The following is an 18,929-nucleotide window of genomic DNA, read 5'->3' as shown; positions in this document are numbered from 1 at the left end:
ACAACATTACTTTAACAATGTTACAAATAATGTCAAAAACTACAGCTGGATTGTCAAATATGACTTAACTTTCGTAAATCCATGGTGACACAGGACTATGCACAGGACTATGTGTGCTGAAATTATTGGAAACAGTGGTGCAGGTTAAATAAATTATTAATAAGACATACAGGTTACAATACCTTATAGACAGAGTTAAAAATCACCTAATACCAGGTTACAATCCAACAGGTTTATTTTTAAGTACAAGCTTTCACAGCACTGCACCTTTGAGCAGGGAGAAGATACAGAAGCCTGAACACATAAACCAGCCGTTTTCAAAAGTTTATACCCGACTGTTGTCAGAATACTGAATGGACTCACAAACTCTTAACATACCTGTACTTGTGTTTTTGCCGGTGTTTACCTATCATTTATTTATCTATGCTACTTAATTACTTACCCTGTATTGCTCGCAAGACAAAGCTTTTCATTGTGCGTCGGTACACATAACATCAAGTTCAATTCAATTCAATTTTTTAGATTAGATTCCCAACAGTGTGGAAACAGACTCTTTGGCCCAACAAGTCCACACTGGCCCTCTGAAGAGTAACCCACCCAGACCCATTCCTTTTGAATGATGCACTGAACTCTATGGACAATTTAGCATAGTCAATTCACCTGACCTGCACATCTTTGGACTGTAGGAGGAAACCAAGCACCTGGAGGAAACCCACGCAGGCACAGGGAGAATGTGCAAACTCCACACAGACAGTCACCCAAGGCTGGAATTGAACCTGGGACCCTGTGCTGTGAAGCCACTGAGCCACCATGCACCCTCCCCCTCAACTCAATTCAATCCAATTCATCACGAAGCTAGCAGGTCAGGATCATAGGATGCATAAATGTTGTGGTTCTGTTCGCCGAGCTGGGAGTTTTTGTTGCAAGCGTTTCGTCCCCTTTCTAGGTGACATCTTCAGTGCTTGGGAGCCTCCTGTGAAGTGCTTCTGTGCTGATTCCTCCGGCATTTATACTGGTTTGAATCTGCCGCTTCCGGTTGTCAGTTGCTGTCCGCTGCAGTGGTCGATATATAGGGTCTAGGTCGATGTGTCTGTTGATAGAATTTGTGGATGAGTGCCATGCCTCTAGCAATTCCCTGGCTGTTCTCTGTTTGGCCTGCCCTATAATAGTGGTGTTGTCCCAATCAAATTCGTGTTGTTTGTCATCTGAGTGTATGGCTACTAGGGATAGCTGGTCGTGTCGTTTCGTGGCTAGTTGGTGTACATGGATGCGGGTTGTTAGCTGTCTTCCTGTTTATCCTATGTAGTGTTTTGTGCAGTCTTTGCGTGGGATTTTGTACACTACGTTGGTTTTGCTCCTGCTGAGTATCAGGTCCTTTGCCCTGGTGAGTTGTTGTCTGAGAGTGGCTGTTGGTTTGTGTGCTGTTATGAGTCCTAGTGGTCGCAGCAGTCTGGCTGTCAGTTCAGAAATGCTCCTGATGTATGGGAGTGTGGCCAGTCCTTTGGGTTGTGGCATGTCCTCATTTCGTTGTCTTTCCCTAAGGCATCTGGTGATGAAATTGCGCGGGTATCCGTTTTTGGTGAATACCTTGGGTAGGTGTTCTTCTTCCTCTTTTTGTAGTTCAGGTGTGCTGCAGTGTGTTGTGGCCCTTTTGAATAATGTCCTGATGCAACTTCGTTTGTGTGTGTTGGGGTGGTTGCTTTCACCTGCGCTAACCGCCTTAGCGCCACATATGAACAACTCCGATTCCTGCATGAATGCCAGAAGAATCGAATCCTTCCACAATGTGTCAGAGACAGACCACCAGTCAACAATCCACAAGCCAGGGACACAGCCAGACAGAACGGACTCAGGATGACCCAGGTAATGGTTACAGATGCTCACAACACACTCCACAAATACAGACAAGAAATCGCGAGCCAAAAATCGTTAATTTTAAAAACTACCAATCAGGAATGGACCCGGACCATAGAACAGGCTGTCACCACAGTACAGAATAGGACCACACATTGCAAAAAAATGGCACTAAAAGAAAAAATGGCCAAACTAACACACAACGAAAAGGACACCACAACACACACCTAGGTTAAAAACCTTTCCCACAGACAGCTCACAGACACGGAAAGAACAATACTGGTCAAGGGACTTAACTACAACCACAGGGACGCCAAGACAGCAGACTTCCTAGCAGCACTAGAATGCACACTCAGGAACAATGGATTGACAGAAGAGACGCAACAAACAGTGAGACAAAGTATCGTACCTGTGATAACAAGGAAAAGACAAACACACAACCTCAACACCAAGGAGAAAGAAGCACTAAAATCACTAAGAAATGACAAGACCATAATCATACTACCAGCAGACAAAGGCAGAATGACTGTGATACTGGATAAGTCAGATTACATTAATAAAGCAGAACAACTACTTGCAGACACTGACACCTACCAAAAGAGGGTGTTTGACCCCACTCCACAGCTCACCATTAGGATAAACAACACACTGAGGAACCTACAAAAAAACAGACAGATAACCAAGTCTGACCTACAAAGAATGAAACCTGAAAGCAACAACACCCCCAGATTCTATGGACTACCTAAAGTACACAAACCAGACATCCCACTCAGACCCATAGTATCACTACCAGGAACACCATCACACAAATTGGCTAAAGAGCTACAACAGAAACTGAAACACCTGATCAGCGGATCCAGACACTCTATACAGTCAACACAAGAATTATTGGACATCATCAGAAATATACATATAGACAAGGAAGAAACATTCATGTAATGGCACTGTTCACTTCTATTGACAAAACCCTAGCCAGAGAAACAATATCCAACCTGCTGGACATACATAACAGACAACAGGATGCTGAACCTATTAACAAAGACGGCATACTTAAACTACTGGACCTGTGCCTCACAACACACTTCACATTCAACAACCAGATATATGAACAAATCAACGGAACACCCATGGGCTCATCGATCTCCGGACTCATAGCAGAAGCAGTAATGCAAAGGTTAGGAAAAACAGTGTTAACGCAATTACAACCCAAACTCTGGGTCAGATACGTGCACGACACCTTTGTAATCATTAAAAACACAGAAATAGAGAACACACACCAGATCATCAACGCCACACTCACAGGAATTCTGTTCACGAGAGAGGAGGAAAAGGACAACCAGCTCCCATTCCTGGACGTGATGGTACAAAGAACACCGAACGGAGAATTCACCATGAAGGTATACAGAAAAGCCACACACACAGACCAAGTCCTGAACTATGAATGCAACCACCCCAACACACACAAACGAAGTTGCATCAGGACATTATTCAAAAGGGCCACAACACACTGCAGCACACCTGAACTACAAAAAGAGGAAGAAGAACACCTACCCAAGGTATTCACCAAAAACGGATACCCGCGCAATTTCATCACCAGATGCCTTAGGGAAAGACAACGAAATGAGGACATGCCACAACCCAAAGGACTGGCCACACTCCCATACATCAGGAGCATTTCTGAACTGACAGCCAGACTGCTGCGACCACTAGGACTCATAACAGCACACAAACCAACAGCCACTCTCAGACAACAACTCACCAGGACAAAGGACCCGATACCCAGCAGGAGCAAAACCAACGTAGTGTACAAAATCCCACGCAAGGACTGCACAAAACACTACATAGGATAAACAGGAAGACAGCTAACAACCCGCATTCACGAACACCAAATAACCACGAAACGACACGACCAGCTATCCCTAGTAGCCATACACTCAGATGACAAACAACACGAATTCAATTGGGACAACACCACTATTATAGGGCAGGCCAAACAGAGAACAGCCAGGGAATTCCTAGAGGCATGGCACTCATCCACGAATTCTATCAAAGACACATCGAACTAGACCCTATATACCGACCACTGCAGCGGACAGCAACTGACAACCGGAAGCGGCAGTTTCAAACCAGTTTAAATGCTGGAGGAATCAGCACAGAAGCGATTCACAGGAGGCTCCCAAGCACTGAAGATGTCACCTAGAAAGGGGACGAAACGTTTGCAACAAAAACTCCCAGCTCGGCGAACAGAACCACAACACGAGCACCCGAGCTACAAATCTTCTCACAAACTTTGAGGATGCATAAATAAATAAAAGATCAAAGTATCATACAACTGATGTGATGTAGTAGGCAAACCTAGATGGCTATTAAGTCTTTAATCATTTAAAATGGGGTTTGCCGTTTTGATTAATTAATATATACATCACAGAACTTCTTTCAAGTCACTGCCCAGCGATAACCTAAAGTTTTATCAGTATAAAATAGGTAACATCTTAGCACAGACAAGGCATTCAAGGTTTGAGGTTAGAGTGTGTCTCTATCCCATTTGGAGTGAGATGGACTTTATTTCCAAAGTAGGAATTTATGAAATGTCACATGCCTACAGATTGTGTACTTTTTGAACAAAATAGAATGCATCTGCAAATTAACCCCATGGGTGTGTGTGTGTGTGTGTACCTGTAGTGTGACATGAATCCCAGATCCCAGTTGAGGTCATCCTCATGGGTACCAAATTCGGTAATCAGCCTCTGCTCTGCAACTCTGCGTTATTGTGTATCCCGACGTCCGCCTTGGAGGACAGTCGCCTAAAGATCCAAGGCTGAATGTCTTTGACCGCTGAAGTGTTCTTGGATTTACATGTTAATCAACTGAAACGTGCATCCCGATTCTCAATGATGGAAGATTTAACAGCCATCTAGGTTTGTCTAATACATCGTATCAGTTGTATGACACTTTGGTCTTTTACTTATAAATCTGTGTCCTATGTACTGCCCTACTAGCTATCTGATAAAGGAGCAGCACTCTGAAAGCTTGTACTTTCAAGTAAACGCGTTGGACTAAAACCTAATGTGATTTTTAATTTTGTACAACCCAGTCCAACAGTGCCACCTCCACATCATAAACAGCAGCAATGGAAATTATGTTGATTCTTTCTCAAACACGACTATGGCTCCATTTATAATATTGTGCACAGTTCTGGCCACGGCATTTCAGAAATTATACCAAGGGATAAGAGAGAATTCTGAAAAGATATTTTTTAGTATCATTCCAGGGATCAGAGTGGTTAGACATGCTGGTGTTGCTCTTTTTAGGAAGGAAGTTGAGAGGCAATTTATTACAGTCCTTCAACTGTTTGAGAGGCTGGACAGAGAAAATCAGGATAGACAATGTCCTTTGGCATTTGGAATGTGAGCCAGAGGACATTGATTTCAGATGAAATCTGAAAATTGATGCAACACGGGAAAATCAAGTTTCAAGCCAGAAGTGGTTAGGTTTTAGAACACAATGCCTGACATTGTGGGGGAAGACACAATCATGGTTTCAATAGAGTAGTGGATAATTATCTGAAGATAAAATATTTTCAAGGCTACACCTAAACATGGGGGATTGGAACTTGCCAAAAGCTGCATTGGGTATGACTGGACAAATGGCATCTTCTTATGCAGTAACCATTCTATCGTTCTATGATTTTATTCTACCCCTAAATCGGACCTCCGCATTTTAATGTAACTTAATAAATGGGAATAGTTTTGCTTCAGAGTCATAGTCACAGAGATGTACAGCATGGTAACAGACCTTTTTGTCCAACTCGTCCATGCCAACCAAATATCTCAACCCAATCTAGTCCCGCCTGCCAGCACCCGGCCCACATCCCTCCAAACCCTTCCTATTCATATACCCATCCAGATGCCTTTTAAATGTTGCAATTGTGCTAACCTCCACCACTTCCCCTGGCAGTTCATTCCATACACATATCACCCTCGAGTGAAAACGTTGCCGCTTATGTCTCTTTTATATCTTTCCCCTCTCACCCTAAGCCCATGCCCTCTAGTTCTGGACTCCCACACCCCAGGGAAGAGACTTTGTCTATTTATCCTATCCATGCCCCTCATGATTTTCTAAACTTCTATAATGTCACCCCTCAGCTTCCGAAGCTCCAGGGAATACAATCCTAGCCTATTCAACTTCTCCTGTTAGCCCAAATCCTCCAATCCTGGCAATATCCTTGTAAGTCTTTTCTGAACCCTTTCAAGTTTCACAACATCTTTCCAATAGGAAGGAGACCAGAATTGCAAGCAATATTCCAACAGTGGCCTAACCAATGTCCTGTACAGCCACAGCATGACCTCCCAAATCCTGTACTTAATACCCTGGCCAATAAAGAAAGCGTACCAAGTGCCTTCTTCAATATCCTGTCTATCCACAACTCCACTTCAAGGAGCTATGAACTTGCACTCCAAGGTCTCTTTGCTCAGCAACACTCCCGAGAACCTTACCATCAAGTGTATAAGGCCTGCTAAGATTTGCTTTCCCAAAATGCAGCACCTCACATTTATCTATCTTTTAACTAATTAGTTTAAATTAAGAAACCTTAACATAATTGAGATACATTTACATTAAAATAAGAGTATGCTCTTCACATTTCAAGAATATTGTGTCATAAATTTCTAAATGTGCAGCAGTTCAGTAAATTTGAAAAAAATATAGTGATTCATAAATAGTAAAAGAATATTGAAGGTCAATTTGGGATAGGCAAATGTTACTGTTGACACTGACTTTCATATCTCAAAGAATTGTTTAAAACTTGATGTTTATGGTATATGCTTTAAGTGAAATATTAAATAACTCAGTACATTTACCTGAACAAGTTTGAGATTCCAGGGTGGGTGATTAACTAACCCAGCTATTTCCACCTGATTGGCTACAGCAGCCTGCAGTTCCACATAGGTGCTACTATCCAATTGTATACCAGGGAACAAATCACTGATCAGGCTGAGGAAAAGTGGCTCATCTTCATCCACCTGTTAATGAAATTCAAATTCATTATAAATTGACTACTCTCATACTGCAAAACATTCACATCAGGAAACCCCAGTGGAGCAATGGCTCCATGAGAAACTGTCAATAAGCTGAGCTGCTGACTGCACAGGCTGAAGTGAATTCCCTTCTCTCTCTAGTTTTCATCCACGAGACGAAGCTTTGACTTGTCCATCCTTCGAAATTATGACCACTTCTTCAATCCCCCATTTTTGCTTTAAAATCTTTGAATACATTGTTGTGTCAAAAAAGGTATCCACCTTCTTGGAAATCCCTACAACTTGGCTTTGGTTTGTTTATTTATTTATTCAATATATTGTCACTTGCAGGAGAAAGTGAGGACTGCAGATGCTGGAGATCAGAGCTGAAAATGTGTTGCTGGAAAAGCGCAGCAGGTCAGGCAGCATCCAAGGAGCAGGAGAATCGACGTTTCGGGCATGAGCCCTTCTTCAGGAATCCTGAAAAAGGGCTCATGCCCGAAACGTTGATTCTCCTGCTCCTTGGATGCTGCCTGACCTGCTGTGCTTTTCTAGCAACACATTTTCAGCTATTGTTACTTGTACCCAGGTACAGTGTGATGATACTGTCACTTTAAAAACGTTATTTTGTCCTTGGTTTTTCTGAAGATAGGTCATAAAGGCAGAGGCTCTGAGGAGTCTAGGGTGTTTCAAAGTTTAACAATGGAAGGGGAGTGGCCAGTTCTCCTGGTTCGGGTAATTTCTAGTTTTTTTAGCCATAGCAGTCACAAGAATGTGAGTCCAGAAGAGTTGCAAGCTTCAGCAAAGGATTTGTCTGACTTTCTTGGAAATCTCTCTCTGGATGTTGTTCCCTCCTACCTGTAAGAATCTGTCTGAATTTGCCTTTATGCTAAGTGGTGTGTTTATGGGAATGTTACTGTGTTGGAACAGTTAATTAGTAATAATTACTGTATTGGGTTAGTTAGGTTTTCCAAGAGTTAAGTTATTCTACTTTCTGCTTTCTTTTGTTTTTCAACTGTAGTCATAGAATCATAGAGATAGTCATCAGGCGTAGCATAGAGAAATTTTGCATGGAGTTTGAGCAGATAGACCTAAATGAATTTTTTTGCTTCAGTTCTCACCAGGAAAGGGTCCTTGTTGTGAATGAGAACTTTGAGGAGCTGGGAAACAGGCTTTGACAGATCAAGATTGAGGATGTTGATGTACTGGAAATTTCAGCAAACATTTAGATTGATAAGTCCCCAGGGCCAGACCAGGTTTATCCAGGGTTGCTCCAGGAAGTGAGAAAGGAAGTTGTGAAGCCACTGGTGAAGATCTTTGTTACTCACTCTCCATGTGAGTCGTACCGGAGGATTGGAGGGAGGCGAATGTTGTTCCTCTTTTCAAGAAAGGAATACGGAAATCCCTAGCAATACAGACTAGTCAGTCTTACGTCTGTGGTCAGCAAGGCTTTGAAAAGAATTCTGAGGGATAGGATTTATGACTATCCGGAAAAGCATAGCATGATTCAAGGCAATATGCATGGCTTTGTGAGGAGCAGGTCATGCCTCACAAATCGTATTGAGTTCTTTGAGGAGGTGGCGAGACAGGTCAACGAAGGCCGAGCAGTGGATGTGGTGTATAGGGACTTCAGCAGGGCATTTGATAAGGTTCCCCATAGTAGGCTTATTCATAAAGTCAGGAGATATGGGATACAGGGATCTGGCTGTCTGGATTCAGAATTGGTTGGCTGACAGAAGGAAGAGAGTGGTTGTAGATGGAAAGATGCAGGTCAGTGGTGAGTAGTATCCCACAGGGCTCTATTCTTGGGCCTCTGTTCTTTGTAGTTTTTATAAATGACTTGGATGAGGGGGTTGAGGGATGGGTTAGTAAATTTGCAGATGACACAAAGGTTGGAGGTGCCATTGATAGTATCAAGGGCCACTGCAGGCTGCAGCACGACAGACAGGATGCAAAGCTGTGCTGAGAAATGGCAGATGGATTTCAACCTGGATAAGTGCGAAATGATGCATTTTGGAATGTTGAATTTGAATGCTGAATATAGGATTCAAGACAGGATTCTTGGCAGTGTGGAGGAACAGAGGGATCCTGGTGTGCAAGTACATAGATCCCTCAAAGTTGCCACTCAAGTGGACAGGTTTGTTAAGAGACCATATGGTGTTTTGGCCTATCATTAACAGGGGGACCGTGTTTATGAGCTGCAAGGATTTTCTGCAGCTCTACAAGACCCTGGTGAAACCATACTTGGAATATTGTGTCCAGTCTGGTCACCCTATTATAGGAGGTTTTGGAGAGGGTGCAAAGAAGGTTTAGCAGGATGCTGGACTTATGAAAAGAGGTTGACTCAGCTCGGACTTTTTTCTCTGGAGAGAAGGAGGAAGAGAGGTGACCTGATTGAGGTATACAAGGCAGGGTTGACTGGCATGAGGAGTCATAGTTTTAAGATATTAGGAGAAAGGTATAGAGGAGACATCAGAGGTAGATTCTTTACACAGAGAGCTGTGAATGTATGTAATGCGTTGCCAGCAGTGGTGGTGGAAGCAGAATCATTGGGGACATTTCAGTGACTGCTGGACATGCACATGGACAGCAGTGAATTGAGGAGTGCGTAGGTTAGGTTATTTTATTTTAGATTCTTTTCTTTTCTCTTTCCTCTGCTTTTAACCGTAATTCAAACTGTTTCAGTTCCCTTTCATGTCGAAACTGCTACATCTGTGGTTGAATTCTAGCGATTTACAAAGATTCCAATGATGTTTCTAGCAAATTCAGATCTCAAGCTATTGCTGTAATTACCTGTCCTTTTCTCACACATAAAGGTAATCCCAAGTACAGCTTCTCTGCCAATTATAACAGTTTTGCCATGCTCTCCTTTTGTTAAGCTCCCAATAGTCACTTCTTCTACCCCCAGAAAACTCTTCATGACTGAGACACATTGTGTCTTGTCGATATTAGACAGGGTTTTGGGAGTCAGGAGGTGAGCTACTAGCTGAAATGATTTGGATGTGAGCAGAAGAGGTACAGTTAGTAAGTTTGCAGATGACACTAAAATTGGAGGTGTAGTGGACAGTGAAGAGGGTTACCTCAGATTACAACAGGATCTTGACCAGATGGGCCAATGGACTGAGAAGTGGCAGATGGAGTTTAATTCAGATAAATGTGAGGTGCTGCATTTTGGGAACGTAAATCTTAGCAGGACTTATACACTTAATGGTAAGGTCCTAGGGAGTGTTGCTGAACAAAGAGACCTTGGAGTGCAGGTTCATAGCTCCTTGAAAGTGGAGCCGCAGGTAGATAGGATAGTGAAGAAGGCGTTTGGTATGCTTTCTTTTATTGGTCAGAGTATTGAGTACAGGAGTTGGGAGGTCATGTTGTGGCGGTACTGGACATTGGATAGGCCGCTGTTAGAATATTGTGTGCAATTCTGGTCTGGGGTCTCCTTCTTATCGGAAAGATGTTGTGAAACTTGAAAGTGTTCAGAAAATATTTACAAGGATGTTGCCAGGGCTGGAGGATTTGAGTTATGGTGAGAGGCTGAACAGACTGGGGCTGTTTTACCTGGAGCGTCGGAGGTTGAGGGATGACCTTTTAGAGGTTTACAAAATTATGAGGGGCATGGATAGGGTAAATAGGCAAAGTCTTTTCCCTGGGGTCAGGGAATCCAGAACTAGAGGGCATAGGTTTAGTGTGAGAGGGGAAAGATATAAAAGAGACCTAAGGGGCAACATTTTCACACACAGGGTGGTATGGGTATGGAATGAGCTGCCAGAGAGTGGTGGAGTCTGGTCCAATTGCAACATTTAAGAAACATTTGGATGGGTATATGAATTGGAAGGGTTTAGAGGGATGTGGGCCAGGTGCTGGCAGGTGGGACTAGATTGGATTGGAATATCTGGTCGGCATGGACAGATTGGACCGAAGGGTCTGTTTCCATACTATACATCTGTATGACTCTAGACTCTAAATTATGACTACTGGGGTTCTGATCTTATTTTAGAGGAATTTAATGATAGTTTTCTCCTTGACCTGAGCTTTTTCTTTGCTCTCTTCATTCTTTACTCCCTTCAGCTTGATCTGTCCTCTGAAACTGATTGGAGAGGAATCTATTCATCAAAACATTAATGAGAAAAGTTCTCAATTCTACTCACCAGTTTGGACAGATTCATGTCTCTCAAAACTCTCATGACAATTGTTTGTTCACTATCTTCTGGTCGTGCTCTCTTCTGAGCTCCTAGGGTCCTCAAAACAGAAAGAATGTTTCTCAAGCCAAAGTCATAATGGACCTAAGAATTAATTTAACAAGGATTAAAATTACTGACTGAACAATTCCTTAAAGGATGTTACTTGCTTCAGATTTCAAACAAAAGAGATCCATCAGCATGAAGGAAAGCAGTGTGATTGTCATGGTGCTATCAGTTCCAAACACAAGTGAGAATGGGAACTGGATTCTGTCTCCATGCCCATGGGGAGAGATACCAGCAGGGGAGAATGTTATCCTAGTGATGCACAAAAAGTCACAAAAAACTGGTGACAACTCTTCTGTCTGAATCTGAGGTTTAGGTGTGTAAGGATATTTCTGGGGATAAATGTGGTAATATGAATTTGATTCCTTTAATGATTACTGTATTGAAACCTTTCCAATTCTTGTTTTGTCTAATGTAATGTAACTTTTTTTTTCTTGTTTAATATACATTTTATTCCTTATGTTAAAAGTACACCAACAGCCTCCTGTGAATGTTTTAAAAAAAAGCAAAGTTAGGATTGAACAAGCCAGGTTTCACACTGGGATCTGACTCATTCAGTATTAACATTAGTTCAGATAACAGTAAAAAGCATCAGTGATTTCTCTCCCATTACACTGAAATGTAGCACACATTGACCTTTGTATTCTGAATGGAACACCTTCTGTCCCATGAAATTGAATAGAAGATGACTGAAAAAATTAAGGCTTCAGCCATGCTTTGGTTTCAGAAAGATGCAACACTCCTTCACCTGTGTCTAAACTAATATTCAAAGACAAAGCTTTTCACTGTGCCTTGGTACCCGTGACAATAAATTCAATTCAATTCAATTCAATTCAATTCCTATTATTATCCATGGTATCTGCATACCAGAAATTCTTTTGTGAGTCTACCACTATCTCGACAAAAAATACATTTTTTTTACTTATAATATAATTCTTGGACATTTGCAAATTGGAATGGTCTGGTTTTAAAATTTTGTCCAATAAATGGAAATCGTCTGGTACAATGGCAAGACATCTATTATATCATGCATCGTGCTCAGCAACTTTGCAGGCTTGTCTCTGATGATGCATTTTCCCAATTCATAATGAGCGTGTAATGTGGTTGGTGACTGTGACTGTGCCCCATTCCAACCAGGTCTGTTTTTTCACTGGCAATTAGCAACATCTAACCCCAATCCTATCCCGACCATTGCAATATAAAAGATTTTCCTTGCACATCTCCCTTAAACTTGCCCCTCTCACCTTAAACCCATGCTCCCTTGTATTTGACATTCCCATTCTGGAAAAAAGACTCTGACTGTCCATGCTATCTACATCTCTCATAATTTTATTTAGATTTATTAGGTTGCCCCTCAGCTCCTGATGTTCTAGCAAAAACAATCTAGGTTTGTCCAACCTCTCCTTAGAACTAATACACTCCTATTCAGGAGACATTCGAGTAAACCTCTTCTGCACCCTCTCCAAAGCCTCCACATCCTTCCTATAGTGCAGCCACCAGAACTGCAAACAATATTCCAAATGTGGCTGAACTAAAGTTATATACAGCTGCACAATGATTTTTCAGCATTTATAATCAATTGCCCAATGAATGAAATCAATTAACCTATGCCTTCTGTCCCACCTTATCCACTTGTGTTGCCACTGAGAGTGATAAACATGAACTCTAAGATCCCTTTGCATGTCAATGCTCCTGCTATTTACTGCACATTTTCCTCTTGCATTTGTTCTCACACCTGTCCAGATTAAACTCTGTCATTTATCCAACCAACTTTCCAACTGATCTATATTCTGCTGTATTCTTTGACAATCTTCCTTACTATTCACAACTCCACAATTTATGTCACCTGCAAACATATTAATCATACCACCTACAATTTCTCCAAATCATTTATAAATATTACAAACAACAGAAGTCCACCACCGATCCTTGCTGAACACCGCTGGCCACAGACCTCCACTTTGAAAATCTGTTAAGCACCAGGCCAGACTCCCTCAAAACATTTTAAGAAGGTAATCCAGACCCTAACTATTTACTTTTTCAGGCAGATGTATTGTGGATATTCCAGGAGTGATTCATCTGGTTAAACCACTCAGCATTAAACAAAACAGAATGTATTTAAATGCAATGCATGAAACATGAACAAAAGAAAACAGAATTTAGAATAGTTTAATGTATTTAATAACCAAATCAGCAAAAGGTAAATTCAAACACAAATTCTTCAAGGCAGGAGAGATTTCAGAGCGAAAGTTCAGGCAAGGCCCCTGTTGAAGCATTAAAGCTACTTCTCTCGGTCTTAACCATCAGTTTTTGACTGATGGTTAAAACAGACCAAACTAGAAAAGAAACCTGAATTGGAAGAACTGGGTACTTCCTTTTCTGTTTCAGAGCTATTTTAAAGAAAGCCTAGTGGGTGGCACAGTGGGTACCACTGCTGCCTCACAGCGCCAGACACCCAGGTTCAATTCCTGCCTTCAGGCGACTGACTGTGTGGAGTTTGCACATTCTCGCCGTGTCTGTGTAGGTTTCCTCTGAGTGCTCCAGTTTCCTCCCACAGTCCAAAAATATGCAGGTCAGCTGAATTGGCCATGCTAAATTGCCCACAATGTTAGGTGAAGGGGTAAATGTAGGGGAATGGGTCTGGATGGGTTGCGCTTCGGCGGGTTGGTGTGGACTTGTTGGGCCAAAGGGCCTGTTTCCACACTGTAAGTAATCTAATTTAAAACTTGCCTCCTCTGATTGTTGACGTAGGCAGTGTCTGTTAGCTCTTTTAGTACCACTGACTTTACAACCCCTCTTGAAAAAATACAAGGTCAACGTAACCTTGTTAAAAGGACAGCATCATGACACCTCCCCCTTAAAAAAATGAACCATCAATACACAAAGATGGCTTCATTTTAAAACCCCTTAGTCTTACATTGTTAGTACACTACAATGCATATACATTACATTGACGATAATCATGCAAACATGCACTACTACATTCTGTTTGAGTTTGTTTACTCCTGCATCAAAAGTCTCCGTTTCTCATCCAAGTTTCGACAATGTGTCAGTAATCAAGTTTTCTTGTCCTACTACATGTACAAAGTTTTCAAATCAAATGGCTGCAATAATAAGCTCCATCTAAACAGTCTGGAATTTTTGTCCTTAATTTTGTCCAAATAATTTAATGGGTTATAATCAGTGTAAATGATTGTCTAAGACACATTACTGGCAACAAAAATGTTGAAATGTTGTGAGGCCAATACAAAGCTCAAAGTCTCCTTGCCAATTAGAGTTGTAGAGTCATAGAGATGTACAGCATGGAAACAGATACTTTGGTGCATCTCATCCATGCCGACCAGATATCCCAATTGTTGAATATTGCTTCTGATGAAGTTTCAATTTCCTGGAGAAATACCCGATAGGTCTTTCTATCTTCTTGTCTTCTTCCCGTTAAGAGTGGCAATGGTTCATGCAGCTTTCAGGCTGTCAAATGATTTTTGACAGTCTTGCGCTCCCCCCTGCTAAAACTTCTTTCTTTAGTAATTCAGTGAGTAGAACAGCCACACCGCTAAAATTCAGTATGAATTTCCGATAAAACTCATTCGATTCCAGGAATTATAGTACTGCACTTTTTGCTGATGGTATGGGAAACTCACCAATTACCTTTGTTTTTGCATTCCATGGGGCTATCTGTCTGATAACATGGCCTAGGAAGGTGACTTGGGCTTTGGCAAATTCACTCTGAGCCATGTTTATTACCAAGCCTGCCTTCCGAAGTCGACTGAATAATTTTGATAAACATTGCAAATATTCCTTCCCTGTGTGACTAAAAATCACCAGGCCATCAATGTAAACCACACAATTGAGTATACCAGAAATGATTTTATTGGTTAGTCTATGAAATGTGGCTAGCGTGTTTTTCATACTACGTGGTATGATTTCAAATTGATACAGTCCATTTGGTGTTACAAAAGCCGAAATTGTCATCACTCTTTCAGATAAAGGTACTTGCCAGTACCCTCTGAGTAATTCCAACTTATAAGCACAGGTTGCTTGTCCCACCTTTTCAGTACAGTCTCCCAAAAGTGGCATTGGATATACATCAAACTTAGCAACTGCATTGACTTTGCAATAGACCACAAATAACCATTGGGTACCATCTGGTTTTGGCACCATTATGATGGGTGACCTCCATTCATTGCAAATTCATTGCATTTGATTATGTCATCTTGGAGCATATGTTCAATCTCCTTTTGAGCCTGTGCCATCTTTAGAGGGTTAAGTCTATAAGGATGTTGCTTAACTGGAAATGCATTCTCTATATCCACATTATTCACATTTAGATTAGTACTTCCCAGCTTATTTCCATATATCTCCCCATGCTGTAGCAATAATTCTGACAGGTCATTTTGATTTTCCTGTGGAAGGTAACTGAATAATTTATCCCATTTTTTTGAAAATATTCTCATTGTCCAATTTAATTTGAGGAATGTCCAATTCAGAATCTTGTGAACTTGGTTCTTCATTCTATTATCAGTGTGTAACCAGTAACACAGTCTCCTTTGACTTTCCTTCCCTATCAAAATGCCTTTTGAGCATATTCATATGACACACTCTGTGAGATTTCTTCCTGTCTGGAGTCCCTATCAAATAGTTCACCTCACTCAACTTGATAAGATCTACTAATAAGTTCACCCATCTCTGGAAGTAACTCTAATGCTTTAGCTCTGTTAGCAAAACTGCGAGTTTTTGACTACTTGTCTGCTTCCTGTTTCATTATATGCTGTGACATTTTTTAAAAAGCTATCTAGCCAACTCCCCCACTCTATTTAATCATTCCCTAAAATTTGACACATAGTCCAAATATATGGTCTCTGAATTCTGACTCACCAATTTCTCCTTAATTAATTTTTGTGGTTCTCTCACTTCATGCCCAAAAAATAATTCAAACAGACTAAATCTGGGTGATTCGTTTGGTTAATCTCTAATGGCAAAAAATACAATCAAAATTCTTTTATTCTAATCATCTGGATAGTCTTGACTATATGCCCAAAACATGGTCTTTAACATCTGATACCATGAGGAGAAATCAAAGATTAAAGAAAGAAAATTGAACTAGAATTATCAGAGACAATATTTGATCAAATGAGTGAGACAAAATTGGTAAAAAAGAACGAACATGTTGAGGATAACACGGATATTTTTAGCGCAGAGAAATTAACTGAGTTACAACAGAAAGATGATAAAGATAAAGCAATTGTATCAAAAAGCATACATGAAGTAAGAAATTGAGTATATCCCTGAGCACTACTATCTTAAAAATGTTGTCTTAAGGGGAAAATGGAAATAATCATATCTTCAGCCAAATGAGAAATGGGCAGAAATTCATCAGGTCGTGCTACCAGTGGGTTATAGGAAGGAGGTGTTGTGGGCAGCATATGTACTCCCAGTAGGAGGTCATTTAGGGGTAAGATAAACTCATACTAAAATGCAAAAGCATTTTTACTGGCCTCGACTGCACAAAGATGGAGTTGGATTTTACCAGGCATGTCATACATGGCAGGTAATTGGAAAACCACAGGTAGTTATGAAACCCTTACCTTTAATAACCATTTCTGCATTTGAGAAACCTTTTACAAGAGTCTTAATGGATTGTGTAGGACCCCTACTTTAAACAAATGTTTAACAATAATGGGCATGTCCTCTAGATTCCCAGAGGCCATTCCATTATGCAATATCATAGATTGTCACAACTACTTTCTGTCTCTTATGATCAGATCCATTTTGTATCCAACTTGCCAACTCACCATGGAATCCATGCAAATTAATCTTCTGGACTAGCCTACTATGAGGGGCCTTGTTAAATGCTTTAGCAAAGTCCATGTAGACAACATCCGCTGCCCTATCCTTATTAATCATCTTCATCCCTTCCTCAAATTCATGAGACAAGATTCCCCTCCCCCTCCTGCTGACTATCTCCCATAAATCCACTCTTCTCCAAATGTGCATAAATCCTGTCCTTAAGTATCTTCTTCAATAATTTCTCTACCATTGATGTCAGGCTCACCAGTCTATAACTTCCTGGTTTATTCCTACTGCCTATCTTAAGCAAATGAACAACATTGACTATTCTCAAGTCTTCTAGGACCCTTGACGTTCAGCTAAAGTGGATATAATATCTCTGTCAAGGTCCTAGCAATCTCTTCCTTTTTCTTCTTAAATAACCTGGGATAGATCCCATCAGGGAGGAGAAAGTGAGGACTGCAGATGCTGGAGATCAGAGCTGAAAATGTGTTGCTGGAAAAGCGCAGCAGGTCAGGCAGCATCAAGGAACAGGAAATTCAACGTTTCGGGCATAACCCCTTCATTCCTGATGAAGGGCTTATGCCCGAAACGTCGAATTTCTTGTTCCTTGGATGCTGCCTGACCTGCTGCGCTTTTCCAGCAACACATTTTCAGCTCTAGATCCCATCAGGGCCTGGGGAGTTAACTACCTTAATGCTTTTTTTCTAAACATCCCACACCACTCCTTTTTAATCCTTCCAGGCTTCAGAATATCCACACATCCCACTTTTCTCTTACCATCATCCATGTCCTTCTCCTTGGTAAATACCAAAGTGAAGTACTTATTAAGGACCTCACCCACTTCCTCTGACTCCAAGCATAAATTCCCTTCTTTGGCCTTGAGTAGATCCTTTTCCTGTGCACTTTCTTGATTCTAACATACATATAAAATGCCTTGGGATTGGGCTTAATCTTGTTTGCCAAGAACATTTAATGGACCTTTTCTATTTCTCCTAATTTATTATCCAAGTTCTTCATGCTCTCGTTGTTGTCCTGTTATCATTTTTGTTTCTATCCAATCTGAACTCCCTCTCAAGTTCCCATCTCCTCTTTTTGCATTTTGTAGACACCGTGAGGCAATCCTGCACATTGTCAGGTAAATAGCAGCGTTATAATGATAATGGAACATTTTGGTTTTCAATGTAACTAATCCCAGAGCGCACATATTTAGTGTTATGGGTGAGATAAAATGAAGATCTGTAGCTATTTCTGTCTGGATAATATAAATAATTTTCTAAGAATGAAAATATTCTTGTGAAGGTCTCTCGTATAACTAGATAAATGTTTCTGTAGCTTGTCTGCTAATTAATGTGGACATACAACATATGGGAAATGACATCCATTCCAAAGGTTCAAAAGCATAAGGGAAAAAAAAATTGAATTAGATGGAGGAGTGAAAGATAAATCTGCTGAAAAATAAAATTAGCATTTTGAATGTGAGCAAATGGATTTATAAGATGTTAAACCTAAGTATTCATTATTTCTTCAATCTTTGCATCTCAATTGTAGTTGAAATGTGTTACATACCTGCTTTGTCAGTTGCTCTTCACAGAGCTTGTAAAGTACGAAGAATTTCTGAGCCAGCAATACATTATCCAAAAATCCGACGCTAGCAAGCTTGACCCTTATAATAATCTGAAACAGTCAGAAGGAATTTTATTACGAAACAGTTTTTCATCTTGGAATTAAATAAAAATATCCATATAGTTGCATTAGATTAAATAAAGTAAAAGGCAAAATTACTGAACAAGCATGGCATAAATTTAGTCTGTTATCTATTCCCTTGGAAGCCCAATCACATTACTTTCCTAAATTCCATATTTATTCATCTTGCCCTTGAAACAACTCCAGAGAGGCTGGTACCCCATAACCATATCATTCTAATTTACTGATCCTGATCCTGCTTCCTCAGAGCCATCTCTCAGAGAGAGCAGAACCTCTGACATTTCTGGGTTTTTTTACAAATTGCTCTGTTTATCTTTTTTTCTTC

The 18,929-nt window shown here is 40.8% G+C and overlaps 1 protein-coding gene across 1 annotated transcript in view; it reads right to left on the bottom strand.

The window, feature by feature from the left end:
- The window catches only part of LOC132834281 (dynein axonemal heavy chain 8-like), a 1,170,382-nt gene that overhangs the window by 352,845 nt on the left and 798,608 nt on the right, over window positions 1-18,929 (bottom strand). Inside the window, exons 46-48 of the mRNA XM_060853001.1 lie at window positions 18,467-18,574; window positions 11,015-11,149; window positions 6,714-6,875 (exon numbers count right to left, since the gene is read on the bottom strand). Coding sequence (XP_060708984.1) covers window positions 6,714-6,875; window positions 11,015-11,149; window positions 18,467-18,574 — 405 coding nt within the window. The remainder of the gene's footprint in view (window positions 1-6,713; window positions 6,876-11,014; window positions 11,150-18,466; window positions 18,575-18,929) is intronic.

This window comes from Hemiscyllium ocellatum, chromosome 3 (assembly GCF_020745735.1).
Source record: "Hemiscyllium ocellatum isolate sHemOce1 chromosome 3, sHemOce1.pat.X.cur, whole genome shotgun sequence".
Taxonomy (NCBI): domain Eukaryota; kingdom Metazoa; phylum Chordata; class Chondrichthyes; order Orectolobiformes; family Hemiscylliidae; genus Hemiscyllium; species Hemiscyllium ocellatum.
This window is presented reverse-complemented; position numbering and strand designations above follow the sequence as displayed.